The 20,287-nt window shown below is 53.6% G+C and overlaps 2 protein-coding genes across 20 annotated transcripts; one reads left to right on the top strand and one right to left on the bottom strand.

The window, feature by feature from the left end:
• Positions 1 to 115: 115 nt before the first annotated feature.
• Positions 116 to 12,759, bottom strand: ZNF821 (zinc finger protein 821). 15 transcript variants are annotated; one of them, XM_039386188.1, is made up of 10 exons: positions 12,670 to 12,759; positions 12,246 to 12,397; positions 10,962 to 11,051; positions 8,714 to 8,904; positions 6,979 to 7,479; positions 4,064 to 4,189; positions 3,426 to 3,559; positions 2,781 to 2,885; positions 1,751 to 1,917; positions 132 to 1,047 (listed from the first exon to the last, which is right to left on the bottom strand). In XM_039386188.1, the coding sequence occupies exons 6-10, from the start codon at positions 4,143 to 4,145 to the stop codon at positions 393 to 395; spliced, it is 1,143 nt and encodes a 380-aa protein (XP_039242122.1). In that variant the 5' UTR covers positions 4,146 to 4,189; positions 6,979 to 7,479; positions 8,714 to 8,904; positions 10,962 to 11,051; positions 12,246 to 12,397; positions 12,670 to 12,759; the 3' UTR covers positions 132 to 392. The 15 variants fall into 15 exon arrangements, with proteins under 15 accessions (XP_039242123.1, XP_039242117.1, XP_027588940.1 ...); XM_039386191.1 differs by having other exon boundaries at positions 6,979 to 7,103; XM_039386190.1 differs by having other exon boundaries at positions 8,821 to 8,904.
• On the top strand, positions 12,194 to 19,997 carry IST1 (IST1 factor associated with ESCRT-III). Of its 5 annotated transcripts, none has more exons than XM_039386195.1 (10): positions 12,195 to 13,048; positions 13,975 to 14,074; positions 14,676 to 14,856; positions 15,087 to 15,174; positions 15,467 to 15,550; positions 15,903 to 16,013; positions 16,325 to 16,531; positions 17,605 to 17,693; positions 18,855 to 18,900; positions 19,065 to 19,997. In XM_039386195.1, exons 2-10 carry the CDS (start codon positions 13,984 to 13,986, stop codon positions 19,248 to 19,250), a joined length of 1,083 nt encoding a protein of 360 aa, XP_039242129.1. In that variant the 5' UTR covers positions 12,195 to 13,048; positions 13,975 to 13,983; the 3' UTR covers positions 19,251 to 19,997. The 5 variants fall into 5 exon arrangements, with proteins under 5 accessions (XP_027589054.1, XP_039242128.1, XP_039242129.1 ...); XM_027733248.2 differs by having other exon boundaries at positions 12,197 to 13,048; positions 13,978 to 14,074; positions 17,605 to 17,697; positions 19,065 to 19,359; XM_027733240.2 differs by having other exon boundaries at positions 12,198 to 13,048; positions 17,605 to 17,697.
• The last annotated feature ends 290 nt before the right edge of the window (positions 19,998 to 20,287 follow it).

Raw genomic sequence — 20,287 nt, 5'->3', positions numbered from 1 at the left:
TGCTGCAGTAAACAAGATCCCTTTGTAGTGAGGTGGGTTTCACATACAGCAGAACTGCCACAGCCCAGACCCATCTATGGGGCCAGGATCCAAGAACAGGACAAAGCACAAAAGGTAAAGAAGGGGACTAATAAATGTGAACATTAATTTATTTTCCTTCTGTCACAGGCTGTGACTTGGCCCCCAGAGCAGACTGTATACTCAGAATCTGCTCCTACCAGAGCTGCTTTGGCAGACACCTCTCAGCTCTGTTCTCCTCCTGGGTTCAGAGGAGAACCAGAACCACCTGTCAGGGAAGGTCAGAGAGACTCCCAGCAGCCTCCTGAGTGCAGAAGCCTGCTAAGTGCACCTGGGGCAGGCACAGCAGAGGCAGCACCATTCGTGGCTGTGGTTTACTGCAGCGCACTGTTGCTCTGCTCCTCAAAGGTCATTTTGCCCAGCAGCTGGCTCTCCAGCTCCACATTGCTCACTGGTAGCTGGAAAAAGTTCATCTCAGCTGCCAAAGCAGCCATGGCAGAGGGGTCCTGGCCAAACTGTGCCCGGAGCATCATGTCCATTTTCTCCAGGCGCCGCTTGAGCCTCTTGGCCTCGCGCTCCCGGATGAGCCGGGCCTGTCGCTTCTCAGGGGTCTCGTTGGCGCGTTTCAGGCGCATGGCCTCCCGGTCCCGCTGCAGCCGCCGCGCCCGCTGCTCGTCTGTCTCCTGCATGCGCTGCAGCCGCTTGGCTTCCCGGTCCCGCATGCGCCTCACTTCCCGCTCCTCGGGTGTCTCGTTGTCCCGCCGGCTCTTCTTGGCCGTGCGCTCCCGCTCCAGGCGCTGCAGCCGCACCTCCAGGGGCTCGTTCTGCCGCCGCAGGGCCCACTTGCGCATGCTGGGGCTCTGCGCCTCCAGCAGCTTGCGGTACGCGGCGCAGTTGTTGCACACCAGGAGGATGCCCGCGGGGTACACGGGGGTGCGAAAGGCAACGTCCTTCCCCTCGGCTCCGGAGGGGCCCTGGCTCTGTGGCGCTGGCAGCCGATCTGCACTGAGCACATCCGGCAGCTTCTCACTGCAGAGCATAAGGAGCAGAGTCAGAGACTTGGTGCTGTTGGCAGAGTCCCCATCTCAGAGTTCCCAGGGGCTGCCACAAACAGTGCCCCCACTACAGCCCATGGCAGAAGCCATGGCATTTGCCCACAGATGCATCTGAAGTAAAGCACCATCCTATCCGACGTAGGAAGTGGGTTAGCCCAGAGAGGTATCTGGGTTGGAAGAGTGCAAGAGCAGGAACTAACCAGTGAGCTGCTCCTCCCCTCATCTCTGGATTTCTCCTTTCAGCCCCATTCCATTGGTCAGTGGATAATCTCCCACCAGGCAGGGCACAGAGAAAGAACATTTTGGTCTCTGCCTATAGCCCTGCTTTGAAAATGATGAACCTACCTGGGCAGTGCAGCCTTATGCTGATGGATTGCTGGGTAAGGGAAGCAGCGTGTTGTTCTCCAGTTACTGGAGACCCCAGTGCTTTCTGCACCCCTCTAGCTCTGCACAGAGCTAAGGAACACCCTTGTAGCACCACAGCCCCTGGAGGTCTTTGCAGGGGATGCAGAGCTGCAGGCAGGAAAGGATCAAGGGAATCTCACTCACTGGGGATGTTTAGCACTGTCCTACAGGCCTCGGTGTGTCCACAGCCACAACTTCTGAGTCATTTAAGGCAACCCACTTAATCTTTAATGTGGTGCTCTAGCCCACTCACCAGCCAGGGAGACCCTGACCTGTTGAAGGTGGCATGGCTGGTGAAGCGTGCTCCACACACTGCACAGTTGGACAGCTGGTCCTCCGAGTGGATCAGGAGGTGCCTCCCAAGGGACCCCGGTGAGCTGAGGGCTCTGCCACACACAGGACACAGGTAGCTCTTGGCACTCACCACTGCTGCAGTGTGCTGCAAAACAACCACTCAGATGTTAGTTACACACTGCCCAGCTCCCTGCCCAGTCCAAGGCACGCTCAAACCGTTCTGTTCAGCCTCTTGGAATGGGAACCCTTTACCACTAAACCTCTGTCTGACAGCAACTAGACCAAGCTCAAGACATTTGGTGTGTCACAGGTCAAACAAGGAAGAAACCCTTCTACAGCTCCACTCCAGTGCAGGAGAAACAATTAAGGCCAACATACTTGGATTGTAAGACCTGCCCCTCGTTTTCAGAAATGCATTTGAGGAGCAGCTGGTGCTGGACAAAGCATGACTGGATTAACAGCAGGCAGGATGCTGGTGAGGAAGCACTTAGATGGAGGCAGCTGGTGCAGGTAAGTGGCCAATTCAGTTCTGCTTCATTCCTTCTGTTACAGACTTTGATATGCTATGAAGAGAGCACTGACAACAAAACCTGAGATTCCACCACAGATTTCCTGCAAAACTGGAACCATGTAGAGGAAGAACAGCTATTCTCATGGGTAATTACAAGAACTGTAATGAAGTAAAAAATAAATGAGTTATTAGGAGGAAGGTTTCTTATCTCACTGAATGATATAAAAATTGCTTCCGCTTAATCTGAAGGAACTGCCTGGTTTCAGCCTGCAAAACTTGCAGAGACTGCCATGGGATAGAGTTGTGTTTTTCAGATCTGCAGACTGGTGCCTTACTAATTCTTTCCCCGGGACACCCTCTGGACACAGTTTACTGCTGTAAAGTTCAGTCACATCCTAGCTAGCAGCTCAGTTCTGTGACTGGAAAGACCAGAACAAAGTTACTCTGTGCTTTGGACTGTTTCTGGACTTAGGCCTTCAGGCCAGAGACATCCCTACCTGGTACACATGAGCAATAAGCTGCTCTCTGCTTCCACACTCCAGCTGGCAGAGGGGGCACTGTGACAGTCCCAGCATGGGGTCAGTGTTCAAACTCTCGGGCACCTACAGAGAGGAACAGCCACTTTGGTGAAAGGCACACAGACCCCCCGCAGCCTCCCACTCTCCCTGAGCTCCTCCCAGAGCTGCTGCAGATCCAGTGCTGTGTGCCCAGTCCCACTGGGGCTGCTTTGGGTTCCTGACATCTGAAACCTCCTTCACGTAGCCTCTGAGCAAAACTCCTACATCTCAGGGAGAAGAGGCAGAGGCCTCACAGCCTCCACTTGCACCCAGGCTCTTGCCAGCACAGTGGCTCTGGAAGGTAGAGCCTGCTCTGTGGCAGGGGGGAAGGGGAAGTCAATCAGAGAAAGGCACCAAAACTGAAGGAAGGGGACACACTCCACAAACATTTTGGCCAGTTCGTGCCTGCTGTCTCATATTTGTGGCAGTCCAAGAGCTCTTCATACCCTTTCCTCCTGCCAGGAGAAGTTTGGAGGAGGTGGGAGGGAAAGAAAGATGAAGAACCATGATGGGACAGGAGGTTTTTAGACAGTACCCTTCCCCTCCCTGGAGGCTACAGTGAATGCAGAGCCAATACACACTTGCCTCGTTCAGTGGGGTTCCAGCCATGGGTCGTTCTGCATTCTCCAATTCCTTCTTCACTTTCACCATTGAGCCATCCTCCTCAGATGTATGGGAAGAAACTTCATCCTGGGTGGTTTCCTCATCATCACTGCCACCTGAAATATGCAGAACAGTTATGCCAAGTGTAAGGACCCTGAGGGCACTCATAGGCCTCAGGGTCTTAACTTACAGGTCTTAACTGTCTTGACCAGCATCATATGGTGACTCTACCCACCCCCTCCCACCATGGGCTTCATTTAAACTCAGTCTGGAGCACTTCAGTCCCTGAGCTGCTCTGCAGAGTCCTTGGGCATGGCCTTTTATCCTGCCTTCCTCGATAATTGCCAAACTGTCAGCTGGACCTGCTGCAGTTCCTTCCCTGCTCTGGTGAGATGGGACTGTGTCCCAGTGGTGAGGGCATTGCCCAGTCTGTGCTGTGCTGGTCCTTGGCTCTGGGCTTGCCTTCTCTCAGGACAAAGTCCTGCACAGGAGCCAAGGGCTGACACAGAAGAGGAGCTGGGTAAGATGGTTCTCAGAGAACCCCCCACACCCCGTAGCCTCATGCCTTGTCAGTCTCCCCAGTTCACTACCTTGCCGTTACTGGAAGGGGCAGAACTCACTGCTGCTGGAGTCGGGGTCTTGCAGCGGACGGATGGCTGGTCTCTGGTCCCCAAGAGCTCCAGGAAAGTTGTTTTTCATCATGGCTTGGCGGGCTTGCTCCTCCAGCCCTGCAAAGACTTGCTCCCCTGGCAGCCACAAGGACAAAGAGTCAGACCAGTGCTGTTCCATCGTGTTCACCACCACAGCTTGCCAAAAATGCAACAGGCGTAGGGCTGCTCACCTGCACTGTGCAGAACCTCTGGAGTCACCTCTTGGAAAGCACTTAGGTCACTTCTCTGCCTACCCTGCCACACCAGCCTCTGGCACCTACTGGTGCAAGTCCAGTGCCTGGGTGTAGAACAGTCTCACTAGGGCAATGTCCAGCATTGGCCTGCCCCCTGCATACGCTGTATATGCCGCTCCAGCCACAAAAAAAACTGTGAGACCCATATACCTGCCTTAGATAGCCAGGTGGCTTTTGCTGACAAGTTATCCACCAATATCCTACAGCACAGCTCTAGGCTGGGCAAAGCCCCTGGGGACTATGACAGTATCCCAGATCAGGGATACAGATACTGTATAGCTCTTCTAAATCATTAAGTCCTATTCCCTGCTATAACAGGCATCTTGCACAAAAATAGAGCCTCCCTAAGGGTCTGGTACATCACCTGCCCTCCACAGTAATACCAAAACTAGGGGCTGTTCTTGGCATGCTCTGTCACCTCCTTCTGTTCCAGGAGGGATAAGGACAAGCTGTCCTTGTAGAAGGTGTTTGTGCTTGGAGCTGATGTTCTCCTGTGCATACGACGGATGACTTGCTCCACTACCTTGCCTCGCCCAGAAATGGCTCTCGCTAAAGTAGAATCTCAGTGGCACTTCATGTGCTCAAAACAGCAACCCAAGGGAAGGAACCCTGAGAGCTGAGATGCACGTTTAGGATAAAACAGCCTGTTCTGTTGAAAGCACTGACCGCTAGTATCTCAGCTCAACAGGAAATGGCAAACACCTTGTAAGAAAGCAGTTATTTGTGCTTCTCTGAAAGAAAACTTTCAGCAATCCCCGCTCGAGATAACTTTCGGTTCCAGAGAATAACAATAAAAGGTAACCATTAATTTTCATATTCAAGCAAACAAATTACTTTGTTCCAGGTGTAGTTGTGATTTACTTTTTTCAGTGGATGAGCTGGGAGGCCTGGCAAAGATGCTGAAGTTCCCAGCAGGCTGGCTTTTGGGTTGCATTTATCAACTGATTTTTAAGTGCTTAAAGACCATTCAAAGCACAAATGCAAAAATGCCAAGGAAGATGCAGTGCATTTTTCAAATAAAATCAAAACACAGCTTTCAGAAGAAAATGCTACTTTTTAATACTGGGCCACAGCTGGCATCAGTATAACCAGGGAATTGAATTCTCGAGAGAGCACCAGTCCGGTTACAAGGACAGGCACATTCTCACATGCTGAACTGTTCCAGTCAGTGTTGCTCTGTGTTCCCACTCCCTGCCTTTCCTGGGGCTTACCTCACCATTTTGGCAGGGCTTTAAAAAGCCATAATTTAGAGAAGATTTCAAAGACCTTCAGAAGTTTCACAGAGACTGTGGGAGAAGAGTTTTAGTTCCCAATGTCCCCATGGAGGTTTCCAAAAGCATTTGAAGGCTTTTATCATTCTGTTTAGAAATGTGAGAAAGGTTTCTGTAGAGACAACTTGAGAACACAATCCATGCATGTGAGGAGAGGTGCTGAGAAGCACCCCAAGTCTATTTGTCACTGAAAGCAACAGGTACTGTCATGACTGCTGTGATACACATAGCCCCTTCAGAAGCCATTCCAGCACCAAATGGTTTTCATGACCTGGAGTTGTGTTTTTATGCCTGGATCACAGCTTCACGTTGGTAGGACTGAGATACAGACTGTATGAGCAGCAGACACACAGAATCCCAGAGCCTCTCCAAGAAGCAGATACCCACAAACCACCAGGATAAAAGCCCAGAGACCAAAAAAGCATTGCAAGAGAAAGAGAAAGCATGGTGAAATGAGGAAACCTGCAGAACGCAGGACAGATATAAAACTACGGTGGGAGAGTGCTACCTGTGACAGAGTTCCAAAATGGGATTCCCAAACGCCACTGCAGCTCTCGTGGAAGCAGCTGTGTTTGTTTTCTTCCCTTCCAGATTACATTCCCACTGAGCAGCAGCCTGGAGTCCAAAGGCAGGCAGGTTCCTGCTCAGTTACACAAGCCATGCAGACAGTCTGCAGGACTTAAGAGCTAGGATCTCTATCCAGGTGACAGAGGAGGGAACTCCTCCCATCAGGAACACTGGCATCAGTCACAGTAACCAAGAGTAATCGTGTGTGCCAGGGGCACAACACCCCCAGAGCCCAGTGAGCATTGACTCAGCACAGTGCACAGAACAGCCAGCTTACAGCCAGCAATGCAACCTGTTAACCAAACCCGTGCTGTTAGCAGGGACACCCTGTGCATCCTCCACAGCCTGAATCCAAAAACATCACGGGATTGGGAAACTCAAACATGTAAAAATGCTGTCTTCAGCTTGTACAGAATTTCTTATGTGTTATAATAATAGCGCCCAAAATGACTTAGCAAAGAGTGTCCTGTTCACCTACTGATGAACTAAGTCCTACTTTGATGAAGCCTTAGCACTTTAACATTTGATAAGTACAGGATTGTGCTTTTGTTGTTTCTGCACACACATGCTCCCATATAGCCACTTACATCCCTCCCTCCACCCCGCTTTGGGTTCACTTCCATTCATTTGGAAGGGGAGTAAGACAGGCAACAGCTTTAGCATCACTGTCATAAATAAAGGATGTTATGCTCAATAGTGAATTCACAGACTCTTCTCCAGAAGTTTCTTTATTAAATACAAAAAGGGCTGCAGGCTGACCACAACACCAAAACAAGTCACTGAAGTTGCTTACAAGCAGCTAGAGATGAGAGATCACACAAATGCCTCTGCTTTGTATTCCATTTTCCTCTCCATACTCCTGTGAATGAGTGGGATACCAGGTGAGCAGCGGTGGAGGTAGGGGACAGCCCTGTGGTACTGAGCAACAGAGATAGGCATGACTGTTAGGGTCTGCTGGGTTATCAGCCCTGAGCCCTTCCCTTCTCCAACTGTATGAATGTAGGATAACTCTCAGGTGTTCTGGAAAATAAACACACAAACAAACAACTCCCACCCCAAAATCCACAAAACAAAATCCAAAGGAACTGCATCATTCCCCTGCCTTCTTTCCTAAACAGAAAGGTCTCTCGGAGATTAGTCACTTTATTCCCCCCTGTACACCAATTTAAAGTCCCTGTTCGTGTAGGTCTTCTCTGTGTTCCTGGACCTGAAATTTGCAAGTCTTTCCACCACTGTGGATCTATTCCACCTGCCCCATGGCTATTCTGGGTTGTCCACACTGCTGTAGTGGTTACTGAAATGAAAAACAACACAATTGAAAGGGTTAACAATGGCAGCCCACGGAGCCCTTCAGAACCAAGGATTTTGATGCAAGTAACATTTCTGCTTGGTTGAGAATGCTGGGTGCTATTTCTTGCAAGATACTCCCTCTTCAAACTGGGAATATTATAGACAGCAGAATCCAAGGAGCACAGAATATGTGTGTGTCAGAGAGAGAGGGAAGCAAATAGAGGATTAATGGGATATTAGGACCATGATAAATAGAGCTCGGAAGCAGGAATTAATCTGACTAACAGAAGCTGTTCTCCAGAGTTCTAAAATAAGCATCAGTTGCAGAGGGCACAAGCAAGAGAAAGCAAAGCAGCTCATGGATGGTAGGGAGAGAGAAGTGCACACTAACACCTGCAGCAAATTTTGGCAAGCGCAAAGACAGCAAGTGGTCCACGACTGATGGGGTGACAGTGCAGCAACAGATGGGCTTGAATGCAAGAGCAGATGAATTGCTCAGAGAGTTTTTATACTTTTCTACTTCAGACTCTGGGAGACAATAAAGACCAAATTGAATCATTAAGGTTACTCCACAGAAACAACTTAACTGTATTGTATTTTTCAGTAAATATATTCCACTGTTACTGTTCTCTTTTTTAGCACTTTGTCAGGTGTGTTTTTCATGCACCACATGGCAAAACAAAATTAAATTATCAAGAGCCAATTACATGCTGCAGGGGAAATGACTACAATTAAAACTGCAGCACTGGCCACCATGCACAATGAGACTTTTGTGATAATAGTAATTTTTATAATTGTTTTACCATTGCTTCAGTATTACTTTGAATTTCCTTACACATCAACTTCCATTTAAAACTCTTTTGACTTGTAACACAATCTCCTAGCCGGTCACTCTGCATGCCAAACAAAACATTTCTGTGCTAAGTGAGGACAGCAAACCATGTTGTTGTGAGAGCAAGGTGAAATGAGGGCCATGCCAAGCCTGGAAAGTAACCCTGGAAAGAGGAAGCACCAAGCAAGCCAGGGAAAGGAGATCTGCAGCTGTCGCTTGCCCTGGTGAGTCCAAGAAGAGAACATGGAGTAGCCATGCAAGGAAGAAGTAGGCACCATCCTCCCATTAAATTTGTCCAGTCAGATATTCACAGTTGTATTTATGCAAATCCAAAAAGCACTTCCCCAGCCCCAGAGCCTGCCAAATCAGACCCCAGCTGCAGACAACTGTGTAAAAAGCTGCATACCTGCTGTCCCTTTCATTCCTCTCCTCCCAACCACTGCAGTCCCTGTGAAGAAGTCCCAGTAACGTGTCTGCTATGTCTCAGCCTGACTCCTCATTCTGCTGGCTCACCCCGTTCTTGGAGCCGATGCTCTCTCCGATTATCCTCGTCAGGGCACTGCACGGCATTTCTGGGCCCTCCAGACACACAGCAGGCTAGGTAGACAGAGAAGTCCCAACGATTTCGTGGTGTTCATCATAAGACAGACAAGATTTTCCATCCCAAGGTGGAGACATCATCATTGACATGTTTCTGGTATCTTTCGGTCCCTTTATTTTCTTGTAGTCCTACTTGCTGGTCCTGATGGCTCCTGCTGAATAGTTGCTCTGTAGCAACGTTCTGCATGTAAAGGAGGTGAACAGGTCCCAGAATTCCTCTCCATGGCATACCTGATGCCATAACCTCAACCTCGTGCCCACTGGTAGAGTGTTTGTCAGGCAGCTTCCCCCAAGACCAAGACTGGAGATACAATCACTTGTATTGCAGATAGAAGAGCAATGTTCACTGTGAAAACAGTGCACAGCTGAACTCTGTGATATATAGAGTTTTGTATATAACAGTACAAGCTTCTGAAGAACATGACCCTTACGCTGTGGAGTGCAGAAAAGCGCCCACCTAAACACCATGGAAGCTGTACCTGCACCATTAGAGCTGCTGTAGCCCTTGGTTTCCACACTCGAGAGAAACCTCAACTCTGCCCCCAGGGAGACAGTTTAAGTGCATGCCTGATATAAACCTGAGCTCAATGGCAGCACTAATACCTGGGCACTCTCAGAAGCAAAAGTATGTGGACACAAGGCGTGTTACTGGCATCACAGGACAAAATACAGGACATTCCAAATTTCTCTAAGGAAAACAACTCCAAAGTCATTAATGCAGTATCAGGCAAATCACAACTGTAGTCTGCCCACTGTGGAACCCAGCACCCAGAAGCAGGAATTGGAGAGCACAGGGCAGTGCAGATGCCACAAGCCACACCCCCAGACCCTCACGCTGGTCACCAAGGACAGCTCGGTCAGCTCTCCCGAGCTGAGCGGCCAGTGTGGCTGCAAGTCCCAGAGAGAGGCAGTTCTTCCCAGTGCACTCACCGAGTGTGCACGGTGCCACGCTCCAGCAGTGTTTCCTCACACAGAGAGCAGCATGCACAGATCTCTGCTGTGTACTCGTGCACGGAGGCAGCACACAGACATGCAAGCCAGCAGCACCAGCAGTGAGGCAGTGTTAGGGCTGCAGCACTCAGCTCTGTCTCATACTCCTGACAGCTACTGCAGCTAGCAATATCCAGGGCCCTCTCAGCAGCCTTGCTCTCATGGGTCTACAGAAATGGAAGAAGAACTTGTTTTCCTTATTCCAGCCCAAATTCCAAGCACGTCTCCAGCCACAAACCCGGGTATGAACAAGGGCATAGCTTCAGGCCCCTCAACGTCCCTCTGCTACCACCAGTCAACCAAAAGCCATACATGTGCAGTTTCCCCTCTGCAGCCAAACCTCCATCCATGTCTCCCAGCTGCACTGACACCTGGCTGTAGCCTGCCCACAAGAAGTGCTGATGTACAGCATCTTCAGCCCTTCCACTGTCAAACAAATGTTTGGGTCTTGGCAAGGTTGGAGAAACAGAGATCTGCCCTACCAGCTGAGCTCAAGAATGATCTGGCAGACAGTATTTTTCTGTCCTGTGAATTAGCTGACCACCACCCATTCCCTCACAGGAAAGAGCAAGTGGCTTTATTTAATTATTTAGTAGGAAACTGGGGTACAGTGAGCTTAAGTAACATGCCAAGGCCAGTCAGCTGAGTCTGGTAGGACAAAGATCAAAACCCAAGACTTGCTGGTTTTCAGCCACACGCTCCAACCACCTTGCCTAGAACCTCCTTTGCTACCCAAGACAGGCCAGAGCCCTAAGTCGCATTTCCTAGTATTCCAACTTGCACTTATGACAGTGTGAACACAAAGCCCAGCTACAGGCCCTGCACATACACACCTATCTCTACAGCACTAGTTGTTTGTTCAAGCCTATCCCCATCCTGCCACGCCAGGGCACAGCCAGCTCCCTTGACGCACAGAGCTCAGCTTCTCTTCTTACGCTCCCTAAGACAAAATGTGAGTAACCACTGTTCCCCGCAACCTGTACCTTCCCGTCATTCCCATCCTCCCCTTCTCACTCCACAATCCAGACAGAGGGTCCCACACTGCTGTGTAACATCATACTCACAGTGAACTTTGTTAGGAGTGGTCTGTTTCCGACGGGACATGTTTCCCTGACCTGGGAGCAGAGTGTTCCTCCCGTCAGCAGAGGGCTCACCTGCGAAGAGAAGAGCCTGTCACACACTTCACTGGAACCTTCCGAGTCTCTGGCCAAGCTCAGATGGTTGTCCCATGGTCACTCTCCACCTTCTGTCTACGAGGCTCGTTCTGCATCAGCACAGCTGGATTTCGTGCCAGCATCCAACACGATCCACAAGCGTTTTACAAGTCACCGTGCACGGGCAGTCCTGTCCAGTTCTCAGGCAAAGGTTTAAGCAATCCTGCCCCCCCCCCAAAAAAAAACTGAGTGCCCCTTTCAAGAGTGACTGCAACCTCTTGAATGGCTGCAGTCCCAACACACTTCTACCTCCTGTCCATTCCTGCAGCCTCATCATCGACTGCTTGTCCTCAAACTGACAGAAGAAGGTGGCAATCCCAGCAGTCCCCTCAGACAAAAGGAGGATCCAAATCCTTTCCCACAAGACAGATGGTCACACGGATCCCATCAGCCTCCTCAGAAAGGTGGACACAGAGATCCTGTCAGCCTTTCGCTGACACACACACAAGGATCCCGTCAGTCCCTCACCAACTGATGGACACAGGGATCCCATCAGCCTCAGACAGACAGACAAAAGGATCCCGTCAGCCGCCTCAGATGGATAGACACGGGGATCCCGTCAGCCTCCCCAAACAGCGGGACGCAGACGGCAGTCCCAGGGCACGGGAGGTGGCAGGAGCAACCGGGCCCGCAAGCGGCCGGACACACAGACAAAGGGACCCGGCTCCCCTGGCAGTGGTACGGACCGCCGAGGGTCCCGGCCCAGCAGCCCCGACAGACCGACCGGCCCCGGCAGCGGAGGGGCCGCCGCGGGGCCCGTCCCGCCCCTCGGGGGCGGCAGCGCCGGCCCGGCCCGGCCTGGGCCGCCTTACCCGGTCCCGCCGCAGGCGCCGGGAGCCACGGACAGACAAAGGGCAGCGGACAGACGGACGGGCAAGATGGCGGCGCAGCTGGAGCGCGCGGCGCGGGCACGGGCGCGGGCACGGGAGCGACAGCTCGGCACCGGGAGAGCCCGGCACGGGCACGGCACGGGCACGGCACGGGCACGGCACCGGCACGGCACCGGCACGGCACCGGCACGGCACCGGCACGGCACCGGCACGCACCGGGAGCCCCAGCCCAGCGCCGTCCTGGCTGTCACCGGCTCGCCCTCAGACCTCAGGTGCCGGTTTTTCATTAGCTGAAGCATCTCACCTGTTTGCCATTGATCCGCCCCAGCCCGCGGCTCCCGGCCGCCCGAGGGAGCTCATCTGTGCCTGCGGCGGGGCTCCCCTGCCCCGGCCGCCTCCGCCGACAGCTCACCGGGAGCGCCCGTGCCGTCCCGGCTCACAGGGATCTCGCGTACCCTGCAAGGCCAAAACACACGGGTTTAATATTAACTCGGACCCACCGCGCGCGTCGTGAACTCGCGCTCCCACCGAGAGCTGAACCGCCCCTCCCCGGAGGCTCGGGGCCGCCTCCCCTCGCAGGCCGCCGAGCGCGGCCGCCGCGGGCCCGCTCACCGTGGGGCTGCGGCACCGGGCCCAGGACCCGGCTGAACCTCGGCCTGACCCTCCCTTGCAGTGGCGCCAGCGCCGTGCAACCCTCAGAGAACCGAGGACACCCCAGCCCCGCTCACCATCCGCAGCCAGAGCACGGCGCGGCAGCCACGGGCGGAACGCCGCACTGCCGGAACCACCACGCCGGGGGCGGGCACCAGCGGGCGCCTATCGGGCGCGACACTACAGCGCTGCGCACAGGATCCCTCCGCCGAGCCATGTAGTCCCTCTGCGCCCCTCTCCCGGGGCCGTGTCCGCTCCTCCCCGTTCCTGCCCGGCCGGCGCCGCGCCGGGGCGGCATCTGAGGGCCAGACCGGAAGAGCGCCCGCCGCAGCGGCTCGGCAGTGCCCCGGACGGGGAGCGGGGAGTGCCGGCTGTGGGGATCCCTCCGCTCGCGGTGAGGTGCTGCCAACCAGTGCGCGCCATTTTGGGTGACTGGGACGTGCGGAGCGGCGGGAGGTGAGCGGGGCCCGGGGTCGAGGAGCAGGAGCGGGGTGGTGGGTCGCGTTCTGCGGCCGAAGAGATGCTGGTGGTGACGCGGAGGCCCTTCTCCAGTCTCCCGCAGTCCCGGGACCTGCCCCGCCTGCGCTGTGGGACGTTCTCGTTGGCTGGGGAGAGAGAGGGAATTCCCCCCGCGGCTCCTCGGGTGCAGCTGCGCCGATGGAGCCCGCCCAGGGCACTGTCCGAACTGTCCCTGGGCACTGGGCCTTACGCGGCGGGTCTCGCCGGGTGGCTGATGGGGCTGGTGTGGCCGCCCTGGCAGCCGGGCCAGGTCGCGGCTCGCCCCGCGCTGGCCCGAGCAGCCGCCGGCAGGGAAGAATGGGGAGGCGAGATACAAACCAGCGTCTTTCTATATAGTATCTTTTCAGGAAGGTTGTTTTTTTTTGATGAACGGTTATCGGCAAAGCAAAATGCAGTAATTAAATATCTTCAGAATTAGCTTTCTGGAGGATTAATGAGTTGAAATGATTCCTGGGGAGACTGGGGGAGTGCCAGAGCGTGTGTTCAGTAAGCAGGAAGAGCGTGGGGAATGTGGAATGGCAGCTTTTCCTTCTCCCGACACGACTCTTAAAATCTTAGTTTCTACAGTTCTTGGGTTAGTTATCTAGCTGGTTTATAACTTGCGTATTGGTACGACAGAGATGGGCTTTTTTCTTCCAATTGACTTTCCTGTTTCTTTAAAAGTATCCAGGAAGTTTCCTGGAAGTTTCCAAGGCCAAACCTGTTGGGCTTGGTTGGGTGCAGGGTTGTGAAGTGGAAGAGGTAATGATGAGCTCTGGAGGTCCAGCTATTTATAAATAACTAGATTCGGGAATGGCAGGCCTGGGCTTTTGGGGGAATTTCTTGGCCTCCCCGGTTCCAGTGACCCTCCCTCTTCTCCCCAGAAGGTGTTTATGATGCTGGGCTCTGGGTTCAAGGCCGAGCGCTTGCGAGTCAACCTGCGCCTTGTTATCAATCGCCTCAAACTGCTGGAGAAAAAGAAGAGTAAGTACTGGAGGGGGCAGGTGGGCTCCACCATACTTTTGGGGCTCAGGAGACTTAAAGAGGTTTTTCTGAAGTCAGGATGCTTTTGTGGGCCAAGTATTCAGTATTCTGCTCTTCCCAGCTGGACCTGGGCCTTACAGCCTGTCCCAGTGCGTGAGGGCCCAGAGGAGCAGACTGGCTGGGGTTGGCTTCTCTCCATCTTCCTGGCAAGTGCTGGAGTGCAATGTGTGGAGTGGTAGCTGTGGGCTGTGTGTGCTCACAGCACATTGGGAAACTCCCTGCGTGCTGTGGGAGGCTCTCCCCACTTGCCCTGCCCTGCCCTGATGCAGATAAGGTCTGTGGTCCCGATTGACTCTGCAGGGAGGTTGTAGGTGCAGGAGTGTTTCCAGCAGCTAAAGCCCACTCTCCTGTCTCCTGTGAGTTAGTGTACTTGGACCTGGACACAAGGGCTCTGCCAAGCTCTGGCCAAGTGTCTCGTGCTGCAGAAGCTCAGTGGGGGAGAGAAGCTGGTGGTGGCTTTGGGTGTGGTGGGGACTGTGAGGGGTCTGGAGGCAGCAGCCCCAGGCAGCACGGTGACCATGCTCGGGGATGTGTGCTGCAGCTGAGTTGGCCCAGAAGGCAAGGAAGGAGATTGCAGATTACCTGGCAGCTGGAAAAGATGAGCGTGCCAGGATTCGTGTGGAGCACATCATCCGTGAAGATTACCTTGTGGAGGCCATGGAGATCCTGGAGCTGTACTGTGATCTGCTGCTTGCCCGCTTTGGCTTGATCCAGTCCATGAAGTAAGCTCTGGCTGAGAGGGTCCTGGGCTCAGGGAGGGACACTGCTGGGGCAGGTCTGGGGTACAGAAGGGCACCTGTGTTTGTCTCAGTGTCCTAAGGCCCCCAGAGACCTTTTCTTCCCCAGGCAGGGAAGACTCTGGTGCCCAATGTGGAGGATGGGAGCTTTGAGGCTGAGCAGATTGAGAGCAGCAAAGGCAGGGTGCATGAGAGAACTGTTTATTGTGTCCTAGGGAGCTGGACTCTGGCCTGGCAGAGGCGGTATCGACCCTAATTTGGGCTGCACCACGTCTCCAGTCAGAAGTGGCCGAGCTGAAGATTGTGAGTAGAGTTCTTTGAGGGTGTTGTGCACGCAGGGTGGGGATGATGCTGCCAGAAGCTGGTGGAAGCCCTTGTTTGGGACTTTGTGTCGTTAAAACAGAGGATGTGTTTTCATGGGCTCTGCAGATGGAGACCAGGTGTCCCTGGAGCATCCAGGGTGGCTGTGGCTGCTGAACAGGGATGCTCAGTGGCAGAAATGAGAGGGAGGGGGGTGGGGCCTACAGCAGGTGTGCAGTGTGTGGTGGGGGAAAGCAAAGTTATGCATCTTCCTAGAGTTTCTCTCCTATTGCAGGTTGCTGACCAGCTGTGCGCCAAGTACAGCAAGGAGTACGGGAAGCTGTGCCGGACAAACCAGATTGGGACAGTCAATGACAGGGTAATGAACTGGTAGAACAGCTGGAGCTGGCAGAGCAGCCACGCCTGCTGAGGCTCATTGCCCCTTGGGCCTGCGGCCAGTGGGTGATGCCCACAGTCCCTGCAGAGCAGGGCGGGCAGATGGAGCCCACCTGTGTTGGAGCACGGTGCTGAGAGCCTGGGCAGGGGGGAGCACATGGAGCCCTGGCCTGTTGCTGCCCACAGTGTGCTGCACTGGGCAGAGAGGCTTCCCCGGGGCTGCCCAGTGCTTCCCGGTGGCCCTGGCTGGGATAGAGCTGGGATGGTGCTGGGCCGGAGCTGTGGGGTGCTCCACTGCCCTGGCCCCACTGAGTCTCTCCATCCCTGTGTTCCAGCTGATGCACAAGCTGAGCGTTGAGGCGCCGCCCAAGATCTTGGTGGAGAGATACCTCATCGAGATTGCTAAGAACTACAATGTGCCCTATGAGCCTGACTCTGTGGTGATGGTGAGTGAGCCGTGGGCTGTGGCATTGTAGTGAACTTGGTGATCGTTGTGCTTTGGTGTCTTCTAGACAGCCCCAGCACAGCACGGTCCTTGTTCCTTCCCACAGCCCTACAGCATGTGCCCGTAGTTACTCATGCAACTGCTTGGTTCCTGTTCTGTTTTCTGTTAATACCACTGTATAGCTGCTCTCTGTTCTGTCCTCGTTGTTTATTCCCATCTTGTCCAGTGACAAAGGCTGCATCTACTGCTGTTCAGAGGGCAGTGATCGGAACAGAGATGTGGTGGTGAGCAGAATTCTTCCACCCTTTCCAGGCTGAAGCCCCAGCAGGTGGAGAAGCAGATCTAATTGATGTGGGGTTCACGGATGATGTGAAGAAGGGTGGCCATGGAGGGGGTGGAGGTGGTGGATTTACAGCCCCGATGATGGGTCATGATGGGTTAGTACCCATGCCCGTGATGATGCCTATGCCCATGCCAACGCCAAATCCGCCCTTCTCCTATCCACCTCCAAAGGGACCGGTAAGTTTCTTGGCTTTGTGTTTCCTTTTTCTGTGAAAGACTCTTGAGTGTGGTGCTTAGCCCTGTGCCTGCTGACTAGAAAGTGTCTGTACCTGATAGCTTGATTTGTCAGAAGGCCGTTGTTTTGGTGTGAGGTTACATGGGATGGGGACTGTTGGCAGTGCAGCTGAAGCTTCGTGTTGCTTCTTGACTGTGGAGGTTCCTACCCCTCTTCTCCAGCCAGCCCTCTTTGCCTTCAGGGAACAGAGGAGTCCAGACTTAACTCCTGAGGCAGTCTTCTGACTGCCAGGCTTTTGTCCAGGAGTTGGAGCTGCACTTCGAAGTTGGTAGGCTGGTAGTGTGCCAAGATTCAGTCAAGGAAATCAGGTGAGTTTTTTGGGGTGGGAACAGCGCAGAAAAATGCAGAAGAGCCCTGCCTTCAGACCTGCAAGGGAAGGAGACTGAGCCAATGGCTCTTGCAGATGACTTTCTGTGAGGGTGGAATGTGGGAGCTGAAAAGAGCCCCATTCTCTAAATTCAGTCATTTACAGGATATCTCTGTAGACTGAGAGTATCAGAATAGTGGGATGGCTTGGAGTCTTAACGTGGTCCCAGTAGTGCTGCAGTGGTTTTTGTGGAAAACCTGGGCCAAGTATCATCAGCTGGCTGTTGGCCCAGGCATAAATGTGCTGAGGACTTGCGCCAAGTCTGCGTCCTTGAGGCATTGTTGTGTTACAAGTGAGGGTGTAATACAGAGCCTTGTGTGAGGCAGAAATCTCCTTCCTGTTCTGTGATACTGCACACAGGGCAAAAAATGGCAGAGTATTCCCTTTTTGTCCTGGTACTGCTTATGCCTTGGAAGATGAAGTGTTTACCTGTGCTGATTCTTTAGAATAATCCTGTTAGCTGGGTCTGCCTGCACCAGGCGACTACAACTGACTTAATACTTGAGAATCTTTTACTTGTATCATAAACTCAATCCAGTTGGATACTTGCCTGCATTTATCTAAGACTACTTCCTGTGGCTCCTGTAGCAGCTGTAGGTGTGGTATCCCAGGTGAGTAGTGTGGTGCATGACTGATTTCTCTGTACAGGAGAACTTCAGTGGCCTGCCAGTGGGGACCTACCAGCCTTTCACTAACATCCACCCACCACCAATTCCGGCAAACCCACCCACATATGAGTCTGTAAGTGCCTGAGCTGAACGGCCATTGCAGGCAGCAGGGGGACCCTCAAAGAGAGTGGTAGCCACAGAGAAGGGAAGTGTTCATTAAGGACACTGCTGCCAACCTTTGGAGCTTTCGGGGTGGTGCTGGCATTGCTTACGGGTGAATCACTGAGTGCGCGTGACGGGAGAATGACTTGTGGGGAGAAGTTCCTTGTTCAGCTCTGTGCTTTGGCTGCAAAGGAAAGCCAACATTTCTCTTGCTGCATCATTCAAGTAGTGATAAACAGTTAACAAGCAGAAGCAGAGCCTACAAATTCTGGTCTTTGCAATGTGAAGGGTTTATCGCCTCGAGTCTGTTTAATTATGGCTTTTGAACTAATTAATAGCCTGGATGACAATTTTGGCTGCCCCAGATGCTGTATGTTTAAACACTCTTTCTTTCCCAGACTTTACTCAGTCCTTGGGGAACAATGAAAGAGAGGCTGGAGACTTCCCTTTTTTTGCTTGTTTGTGGTTTTGTTGCTGTAGTTCATGGTCATGCCTCCCCCACTCTGCCTTTGGTGACATGGTGCTTGGTTTTGTGTTATCCAGAGTAGGGAGGAGCTGTGCTGAACCTTGGGCTCCCTGCACAACAGCCTGAGTTCGGGAGGGGCAGGCACAGGCACAGCAGTGCAGGTGAACTGGGTGGGGATGGATGTTGCTGGCTGCAGCCTGCAGGGAATGAGGAGCTTTAACAGCACAGCTGGGTGTGCTGTGGGCCTTTGTCTCAGCTAGACCAAAACCTGAGATGCATAATTTCATATCCTGCTGCTAGTCACAAGGGCCTGTCAGTGGTTTATGAAGGGCAGAAGAGCTGTGATGACATGGGTGAAGAGAGCAGTCTTTTTGCACTCATGCTCTTGAATGTTTCAGACCTGATAGTGGATATGCTCTGTTGATTCAGTTCCAGAACATAGTCAGTGAAGCCGCTTTAATTGAAAGGGAGGGAGAAGAAAGCTGAAGTGCTGCCTCTGTTTCTTGGGAAGAGAGGCAGATTGTTCCAAAGCCAGGGCTACCTGCTCAGGGCAGGGAGGAATGTGCACTGCTCTGCTGGGACTGTGCCGCTTAGCTCTGCCCGCACGCTGGAGTGACCGTGCCTGGTGGGACAGAGCTGTAGTAACTGAGAGTCTTTTTCAGATTGATGAGCCGAATGCTGACAAGGACATTGCTGCACCAGTGCCTGGTGAGTATGTCCAGGGGTTTGGGAAACCGTGGGTGTTAGGGACTGTTCAGAAAAACCCACTGGTGCTGTCCATTTCCTGGGGTGAGCTTTACTTTATGCAGCTCCATTTGGCCCAGTGAGCGTGTGCTGACAGTGAGATGCAATGATACTTCTCTTTTAAACAGGGCCTGAGCCCAAGCCAGAAGCTTCTCCTAAACCAAGAGCTGGAGCTCCTAATACCTTTGATAACTTTGTGCTGCCTGAATTACCGTCTGTGCCAGACACGCTGCCAACGGCATCTGCTGGCGCCAACTCCTCCGCCTCAGAAGACATTGACTTTGATGATCTTTCTCGGAGATTTGAGGAGCTAAAGAAGAAGACATAAAACTCCCTGGGCTGCAGGAAGGAGAGGCAGGAGCTTCTCTCTGAAAAAGACTCTCCTTGAAATTGGTTTCCTGTATTAACCTCAAATGAACACGCTCTCCTTTTTGAGCTCTCTTCCTACTATACTTACACCAAATGCTGCCACTTTGCTGATCTTTGTTGCTCCAGGAGGTGAACTGTAGGGAATTGTGCAAGATTGGGCCCCTGTCAGTCTGAGTAGCTGTATGGAAAGTTGTGCCTGATGTTCTGGGCACTGTTCCTGGCTGCCTTCATGATGGCTCTGTGCTCCCAGAGGAGGCTCCCTCTTGGGGAGCCCTTGCTGGCCTTCATGGTGTTCTCGGGGGGGAATCTGTTCCCAAGGCGTCATGTTCTGCCTGGGCCCACTTGAGAGCACGACTGGCTCTGCTGCCAGAGCTAGGCAGGCTCTGCTGCCCAGGGGCTCCCCTAGCTGCTCTGCTGCGCTCTTGGGAATCTGATGGGATATGCGGCAGCACCTTGTTTTTCCCCGGGCCAGGGGTGGGGCCTCGTAGGGCTGTACTTGACCTGTCCGTGATGCTGCCACACCTGTACGGTCCCTGTCCTGTGCCTGTCCGTGAAGTCGTAGACACTTCCCGCGGGGCTCGGGCTCTTCCGGCCCCGCCGTCGGTTCCAATAAAGCGAGGCCCGGGATCCGTCCTGTGCGTGCGCCGCGCGGGCGGGGCCGGGAGCGCCCCCCAGCGGGGCCCCGCTCTGAACTGCTGCTTCTGCGTCGCTATTGGGTGGAAGGGTCCCCGCTCCGCCAATCACCGAGGGGGATCCCGGAAGTGCTCGCACGTGGCGGGCTGAGCCCATGGCGGCGCCGCTGCGCGTGAGCGGGGGCAGATCGGGACCGGCCCGGCGGGGCCGTTCGCGGGGACGGGGCGGCTGGGGCTGGAGCGGGGCGGGGCGGGACGGGACGGGACGGGTGGAGTGGGATCCGGGGCCGGAGTGCCGGGATATGAGGGTATGGCCTGGGATGGGGGGAAAGGGAGTGCCGGTACCAGGA

Source organism: Pipra filicauda, unplaced genomic scaffold (genome assembly GCF_003945595.2).
Source record: "Pipra filicauda isolate LSUMZ 115617 unplaced genomic scaffold, ASM394559v2 scaffold46_size3722508_pilon, whole genome shotgun sequence".
Classification (NCBI taxonomy): Eukaryota; Metazoa; Chordata; class Aves; order Passeriformes; family Pipridae; genus Pipra; species Pipra filicauda.
The sequence above is the reverse complement of the archived record's forward strand: the minus strand, read 5'-3'. Positions and strand labels throughout refer to the sequence as shown.